Genomic DNA, 8,216 nt, shown 5'->3' with positions numbered 1-8,216 from the left:
TAGTGAAGGCACAACGGCCAAGATAACGCCCAAAAAGCATAGCACACAACAATGCCAACAACATTCGGATGGCAATAGACAATGAAGATGACAACATCAAATAAGCAACCCTCCCTTGAGAGAAAGAAAGAGAGTGGACGGGCAAAAGAGCAAGCAGGCGGGCGAGCTATGGTTGGGAATACTATAGGTAGCGCTCATATAATCTTCACCTTAAGTTGATCATTTTTATGTGCTCTAGCATTATGCTAAAGTGGACTAGACCATGTAAACAAGTGAGTTCAAGCATGCAAGCTCTAAGCACAAGAACTTGTGTAAACAATTGTACAAAGACCATCGCACATGTCTTTGTGGATGCACCGTGCTCCATACGAATGTGGGTGCACTTATGTGTAAACAATTGTACAAAGACCATCGCACGTCTTTGTGGATGCACCGTGCTCCATACGGATCTGGGTGCACTAGCTCGTCAATCACGTCCTCACTCTATTATTACACCAAAATTCTCCTTTGACAATGGCCCACACCCAAACTCCTTATACCTCTCCTACGCTTTAGCTAGGGCATGTGGAATTAATTTTTTCAAGTTAGAGTGGACTAGCCCATGTAACAGGTGAGTTCAAGCATGCATTCCACATCCGTGTGAGCTCTAAGCACAAACATTGATGTCTACTAACAATCATGCAAAGAGCATCGCACGCGTCTTTGTAGATGCACCGTGCTCCACAACCCCACACTCAAACTCCTCCTAAAGCCCAAGTCTGCCCATGGTCATGCCAATTGTTGATGGCAGTTGAAAGGGAAGGTGGTAAAACATTTCTTCTGACACAAAAAAAAGTCCACCTACGTATTGTGTTGGTCTTTGAGAAAACGGATTACGCTTCGCATTGTTATCTACTACTATGAGCGAGCCACTTCATAACATCATATCCCACACATGAAGCCCACTCATGTTTCCAAGGTCAAGAACAATCTTCATTTTCGCACACATAATATGAAAGTCAACTCTCATTGAAAGTTCAAGTTCCCATCAATGTCACCATGGCACATGCAATTCAAGAATGGACTAATCTTGTAAAAGAAAGCTTGGATTCATCATCTCTACAAGGGCATGTGCTCTCCCTCTAAAGACTCCACTAGCATGCGGTGCACCCGTGTCACGGGCTTGGTAGGTGTTTGGTTTCTCCATGTCTATCTGTCTTGGCAGATCTCATGTGGAACCAAGCGCTCTGGTGAAAGCCAAAAGGTCAATGGTTGTGACATCCCACCTCTTGAACACGGCATGAATAGAGTGTTTGCATCTTGTTTCTCATACTCGACTGAGCATATCTACTAACACAGTGCTTCTCTTAACTTTGTCTCCTAAATGCTACATAACCTGCATACCAAAGACAATGTGACAGCACTCTCAACTGACAAATGGCACTCATCATGGCATGGGACATATTTTTGTGGAGATAATTGGGCCTCATAGCAGATGCATTGGCCATCCATACACCATGTGATATTTTTTCCAGGCAAGATGATAAAGATATCAAAGGCTACAAGCCAAAAGTCAAACCTTCTTTTTTATGCTTCATTGTTGTAGTATGGATTGACTTAAAAAATTACTATATCGAGTAAAAGACCCACCAAGAGGTAGGACAATTGCCCATTGTAAGTTCGAATATAGTCTGAACTCTGAATTTCAAAAAACGCACATATAAACAGACAGGAGAAAACTACAAAAAGAGGACCTTATTACCCCCAACAATAAAGTTGCTTACATCCAATGAACATAATTGTCAAGTCACTAATTCCTCATCGCAAGCAACGTGAGATTATTTACCATTCCAAATTGTCTGTGAAGGCATTGCCAAAACCTTCTTTCCAACCACCGTGGCCATACTCTTAAATAAGCCCCATGCTTTTGAGAAGTTAAGGCATCTACTTCGTCCAAGAGACCATTTGGCTACAAACGAAAACAGGAATGGACTCTTTCTTGACATCACCTGAGAAACTAAATAATTTCATAACATTCTAATTCTATGATTCCCTGTGGACCTTCAATAGACTATAGTCTCAACATTACACGTTCTATAAAACCTTTAACAAACTTAACAACCATGTCTGTTACACCCTGTTGTCCCTGTTTAGCCTATAAGGCCCTTCAACTTTACATATTTCTAAAATGTAGATGAAAACTGCCTGATAAACAAACCACAATGAAATTCCTACACAAATACTGGAGGCTAACAAGGAACCCGTCTTTGCAAATGAGGAGAGCATCATAGTATCTCAAAAGTTTAATGAGATTGAACAACACTTTCAAACATTAAGGGGCAAAACATTAGAATAACAAGCCTCAAGTGCAAGCAAACAATATACGTGCAAGCAAGCAAAAAGGACACAAGGCAGCTTTAAAAAACTGCGGAAGGAGCCAATAAAAAAACCAGAAACCCTAATCATGTGAGACAATAGCCAACAATTTTTTACTCTCACCACCACCGTGTTTTTACCAGAATCCTAGGTGAATCCAAACCCTCAAAATAAGAGCTTGACAGAAAGGAAGAGACGATCTAGAAGAGGCATTACAAATCTCATCCGCCCATCCCTCATGGGCAGGGGAACATCCCCTCCAGCGACACCCCTCATGGGCAAGGCATCTGTGTCTGTATAGACCCTAAGAAAAGACCATCAGTACTTGGTCACCGATGCAGAAACATCGAGTAAAAAAACTAGCTGTTAAGAGTTGATTCGCGCACCTCACCGAGAGCTGATTCCTAACATAAGATGAGTTTCATCCGAAGGTTTAGCAAGTTCCCAATTTTTGGAAAATAAACCAGCTATTTCCGACACATCCTACGAAAATACGAAAAAATAAATAAAGCTTTGAGAATTATTTAGGACACCTTAACATGCATCCTGATAGCAGCCGACGCTACAGTTCAATAAATCATCCCAAAGGAGCATGGGTTGCGAGTCCTGAGACTTCTGCAGACTCTCCAGCTGGTGCACCCAACTTACAGATTACAGAAGCAGCTACGATACCGAGCCCCATACGTGGACAATGACGCTTTGAAAATCAAGTCGATACATGCAGCCCTCAGCACCTGAGAGAGGTACGCTGAATGTGGTAGTGTCTCACAGATCACTGGAAAATCCCCCACTCAAAAAGATGGCTGCCCATACACTCCGTAAGCTCTGAAAGTTACTAACTCAAATATTCTGTAGCAACAGGCGTAGCTTGTCTACCTTATGGAGAAGTCGAAAAATTTTTGTCCAGGACCTCCGTATACACATACAGGGCCTGATCCGCATGATACAGCAGCCGAGATCCATGGACTCGCAAAGCATATAGTTCAGCTTCATCTCCTGCAGCCAGAAGTAAAACAACACCCCACCTCTTCTGCAACTCATCGTAAAGAGTCTTTTCAGAATTAACAAATGTATCATAAGATAGGTCATCAACCAAATGGATTGCCAACAGGACCCAGAGAGTTGTGTGTAGGAAACTGAGATGAAGATTGCAAAGGAAACTGAGTATCTGTGCCTGTCATGCTGCTTAAAGATCCAAGTGAGCTATGAGAGATGAGCCGTTGACCTCCTTGAAGTGGAGGTTGAGTAGGAAACAAAGAATCTGTGCCTGGCATGCTGCTTAGCGATCCAAGTGAGCTTTGAGAGATAAGCCGTTGCTGACCTACTTGACCAGGGAGAAATGAATTCGAGCTTGCTGCATTTCCACCAGCTGGCCCTACTGGATTTTGTAAAGGGAATTGAGCACCAGCCCCTTGAGCAGTAAACAAAGAATCTGCCCCTCTGCCAAATGAATTCTGAGAAGGAACATGTGAAAAACTAGGGGCAGGGAAAAATGACTCAGTGCTTTGCTTGGGTGCACTCAAAAAGTTTCCAGGCATGCCTACTCCAAAGGAAGGTCCCATTGAGCCATGCCTACAGCAGTACAGTAATCTCATCATGTTAGAATCAACATGGTCAACGACAAATGCAGTTCAGTGCATCAGTGCATACCACCCTTTCCAGAAACTTTACACCGGGAGGAAAAACCTTTTTCATTGGAACGGTAGCAATCTCAAAAAGTTTGAAAACTTACATCATTTGGGGCATAGCATTCGGTATTTGCTGACCAATAAAGAGTCCACTTGCTGCACCAATTGAATATAATGAAACAATCATAAATAACGACACACCAATCATCTGAGGAAACTCACGAGGGGTAGCTTGTGGACACACACTAAAGACTGGTGCAAGGAGAGGGTGGCAATGGCCATAATACGGGATGGAGATGATTAAGGTATGAAGACAATGCAGAAGATCTCTTGCAAGTACTATGGCATACACAGACACAATACGAGCTCAACAACATCTACACAAACATGGTTTCGTTCATAAATCACACATGCCCTACGATGATCAAATTCGCCAGTCAAATCACACGTGATAATATGATCGTGGTAAATCTCATGCGTCACCTGGAGGAACAGGTGCAGGTGGGTATGAAGCTTGTGGTGGAACCATCGTATTTGTCTGACTCCATTGAGGCCCATAGGCACCCAATCCAGGCCCTGGTATTGATACGGAGCCCATATTCAAATTTGGAAGTGCTGCTTGCATTGAAGTCAGACTGGGAAACTGCAGAAAGTAAAAACAAGGTGCAGCAACAGCATGTCATAACAAGAATAAATTAAGGATCCACAAAAGCTCATAAAACCAAAGGACTCCAGTGCTTGACTCAATACAGACGATCTGAGCTGTTCACTCGAGCAAAACTTGTTACCGATTAGGAACATCAAAGAAACATCCATGGAACCTCAACAAATAAATGTGATACCCTCAGGAAGGAAAAATCACCAAAATTTTCACCGTAGAATAAGTCGTATGCACAGGGCGCAGCATGTCTCTCAATGCATGCATGTACAGTGTGCTTGTATGCAGGACCAAAAAGTAAGCACTTTGACAAATATAACCAAGTTTGTCAGAATATAGTGTGTACTGTGCTTGTGTACACAGGATCTTGTTCAATGAAGGCCCATTATATCCAATACACAAGTGTTACCAAATACCAATGAATGATTTGGTATGAGTGGTGAAATAGAATAGCCTGCTACTCTTTATAGGAACCAAAGAGCGAAATAGGGCAGCAGTTTTCATATTAACAAGCAGACCTGAGCAAGGAATTACGTAAAATGTGACTGGCTAGGTTTGGGCTCCATGCGGTATGTCACATGAGATTTGCCACACCATTGGGGTATAAACATTGACTATTTCTGTAGTTAAACATTGCGAGCCTATCCACTTATGGAAGCAGACTTTGCTTTTGTGCTTGGATTTTGTGTTTAGCAAGTACGTATTCTAGATAAGTGCTTACCCTTGTATGTGTATTGTCACACGGAAGCTCTGGGAGTCTTCTTTCAGCCCTAAATGCTTTTCAAGAACACTGATGCAGTCATGCAAAAGATAGATGGAGAGAAGAGAGAAGAGAGAAGAGAGCAATAAAGTTTTCCTAAATCCTACAGTATATTCATAAATATCAAAAAAGGATATACAAGCCTTGGTCGCCTGAAGCACACCTAAAATCAGTCCTAACTATGAAAAGTCCTATGTCTATGCTAGTCTTATGATCTATCCCCAAGGGGGAGCTATATGATTAACAAAATGATTTGATAAGCCTTTATATAGTCTCACATGATGCCCTGGAGCAGGCCAACCTAGGTTAGCATGTTCATGTTGCCATGCACATGACATCCCCCTCTACTAAACTAGATGACGGGCTTCCAAATCCTTGACCATATCATCATCCCTTGTTGTCCCTTCATGAAAACCCACACTGTCATCCTTCAAGGCCTTGCAACCTTTCTCCTGAAAACCTTGCAATCCTCTAAATTCCCTCCAGAGTCTGGTGTAGATCTGTGCATCAGTTCTACTCTATCCCCTGTCCTTCATGCCATGTCCCTGAACACTTCCATGATCTTCTTTCCCGAGACTGATCCTCTAAATTCCCTCCAGAGTCTGGTGTAGATCTGTGCATCAGTTCTACTCTATCCCCTGTCCTTCATGCCATGTCCCTGAACACTTCCATGATCTTCTTTCCCGAGACTGATCCTTGGTTTCCTTGCACCACTCCTCGTGGATGATCATCATACCTTGGAACCGTTACTCTGAAAGCATTTCCTGGTATGCCCCAAGTGCCATCCGACTGTCAGGTCTGCCATTCTTGCAGGCATCTATTGTACAGCCTCACCAATCTCATTGTTTTCTTCCATGTTGCTGTTACTTCCATTGGGCCTTGTTCTTATGCACTTTTCTTGTACCCTGAATCCTATTGTATATTCATAAATATCAAAAAGGTATATACAAGTCTTTGTGGCTTGAAGCACACCTAAAAGGAGTCCTGACTATGAAAAGTCCTGTCTATCTAGTCTTATGATCTATCCCCAAGGGGACACTAGGCGATTAACACAATGATTTGATAAGCCTTTATATAGTCTCACATGATGCCCTAGAACAAGCGGACCAACAGAAAGAGATAATAAATCATATTTATGCTACCGACTTTCACACGTGTGGTTCAACCCTCTTGACCGACTGCTGTCCAATCCCTTGGACTTGCTCCTGTGCCATCCTAAACCTACAAAAGCCCTAACCAAACCAAAATCATGCTTGCAAATCTGGGTTAGCACGTCCATGTTGCCATGCACATGACATGTATACTGTTGGGTATGGGAGAGAAGCCTGCGCACAGACACACACACACACACAACTGCAAGAGAAAGAAAACAAGTGAAGCTCAAGAGTGCTGGAAAAGATGTACTCAATAATAATAATGAAAGTACTATGTGAGTACATGAAGTAGCCTAGGGCAAAGTGCCCAACACACATAAGCGTGTTCACACGAGAAAAAACCTGTGTCCAGTCACAGGGAAAAAGTACCCGTGAGTAAGCTGTGTTCACACCTGAACTAGCCGGGAGTGGTCATGACCAACAAACCCCCCTCAAGTGAATGGTGTGAACAGAGACAGGGTGTAGCAAACTACCCTGGTAGAGGCTGTAAGCTCAAACCTTTGCGGAAAGCTTCAAACTTTTTCCTTGAAAGAGGCTTTGTAAACCCATCTGCTATATTGGCATGTGTAGACACATAAGCCAAGTCAATCTCTCCTGCATGGAGCCTTTCCCTGACATAATGATAGTGAACCTCAATATGCTTTGTGCGGGCATGAAATACTGGGTTTCGTGCAACTGCCAAAGCACTTTGACTGCCAATGTAAATGGTGGTAGGGGACTAATGTCCAACACCAAGATTAGCTACAAGGCACCATAGCCAAACACATTCCACAGTAGCTGTAAAGGTTGCCCTGTATTCAGCTTCACAGCTAGAAGTGGCCACTCTAGGCTGCTTCTTACTGAGCCATGAGATACATGAGTCACCAAGAAGAAAACAGTTACCATTGGTTGACACTCGCGTGTCATAGCAAACTGCCCAATCACTATCTGTAAATGCACGCAAGCATAGTGTAGAAGAACTGCCATAAAACAAGGCAAAGTTGGCAATGCCTTAAGATAGCGAAAGACACGCTTACACCCTTGCCAATGCATAGTGCTCGAACAATGCATGAATCTGCTCAACTGAGAAACAGCATACTGTATGTCCAAACGAGTAGAGCATAAATAGATAAGGCATCCCACAACTTGCTGATAGGTGGCAACATCAAAAGACTCACCAGCATGCTCAAGTGATAGTTTTAAACCTGGTTCATAGGAGTAGAAACAGGTTTACAATCTGTCATGTGAAAACGCTCAAGGAGCTGTTCAACATATCTGCACTGAGATAACATGATACCCCCCTCAAAAGGTATAAACTGTATGCCCAAATAGTAATGCAAATGCCCCATGTTTGTGACATCAAATACATGCTGTAAATCAGCCTTAAAAGCTGAAATATCACCCTCTTCAAGGCCAATGACAAGCATGTCATCCACATAAAGAATGAGGATGAGAATATTGTTCTCAATGTGGCGAACATAAAGTGTACTTTCAGCTGAACTATTATGAAACCCTTTGGCAGTTAAGTATGCATGAATTTTGTGGTACCAAGCACGAGGAGCTTGTTTGAGACCATATAGTGCTTTATGTAAACGGCATACTTTTCTTTCTGCACATTTTTGAACAAAGCCAAGAGGCTGAGATACATAAACTTCCTCCTGCAAATCACCATTCAAAAAGGC

The 8,216-nt window shown here is 42.7% G+C and overlaps 1 protein-coding gene across 4 annotated transcripts in view; it reads right to left on the bottom strand.

Moving 5' to 3' along the window:
* Positions 1-2,346: 2,346 nt before the first annotated feature.
* LOC147604027 (uncharacterized) overlaps positions 2,347-8,216 on the bottom strand; it is a 77,597-nt gene continuing 71,727 nt past the window's right edge. Inside the window, exons 12-16 of one of the 4 annotated variants that reach the window (XR_015265411.1) lie at positions 4,467-4,626; positions 4,088-4,139; positions 3,232-3,927; positions 2,742-2,838; positions 2,450-2,648 (exon numbers count right to left, since the gene is read on the bottom strand). Coding sequence is in view for 1 of the 4 variants with exons in the window: in XM_086795252.1 (XP_086651378.1) it covers positions 3,444-3,927; positions 4,088-4,139; positions 4,467-4,626 (696 nt within the window). In the remaining 3 variants the exon portion in view is untranslated. Of the gene's footprint in view, positions 3,928-4,087; positions 4,140-4,466; positions 4,627-8,216 lie in introns of all 4 variants that reach the window. The other 3 variants (XR_015265409.1, XR_015265410.1, XM_086795252.1) reach the window with 3 other exon arrangements.

The sequence above is a fragment of the Cibotium barometz genome, chromosome 62 (genome assembly GCF_041138505.1).
Source record: "Cibotium barometz isolate CiBa-2024 chromosome 62, ASM4113850v1, whole genome shotgun sequence".
In the NCBI taxonomy this organism is placed as follows: Eukaryota; Viridiplantae; Streptophyta; class Polypodiopsida; order Cyatheales; family Cibotiaceae; genus Cibotium; species Cibotium barometz.
This window is presented reverse-complemented; position numbering and strand designations above follow the sequence as displayed.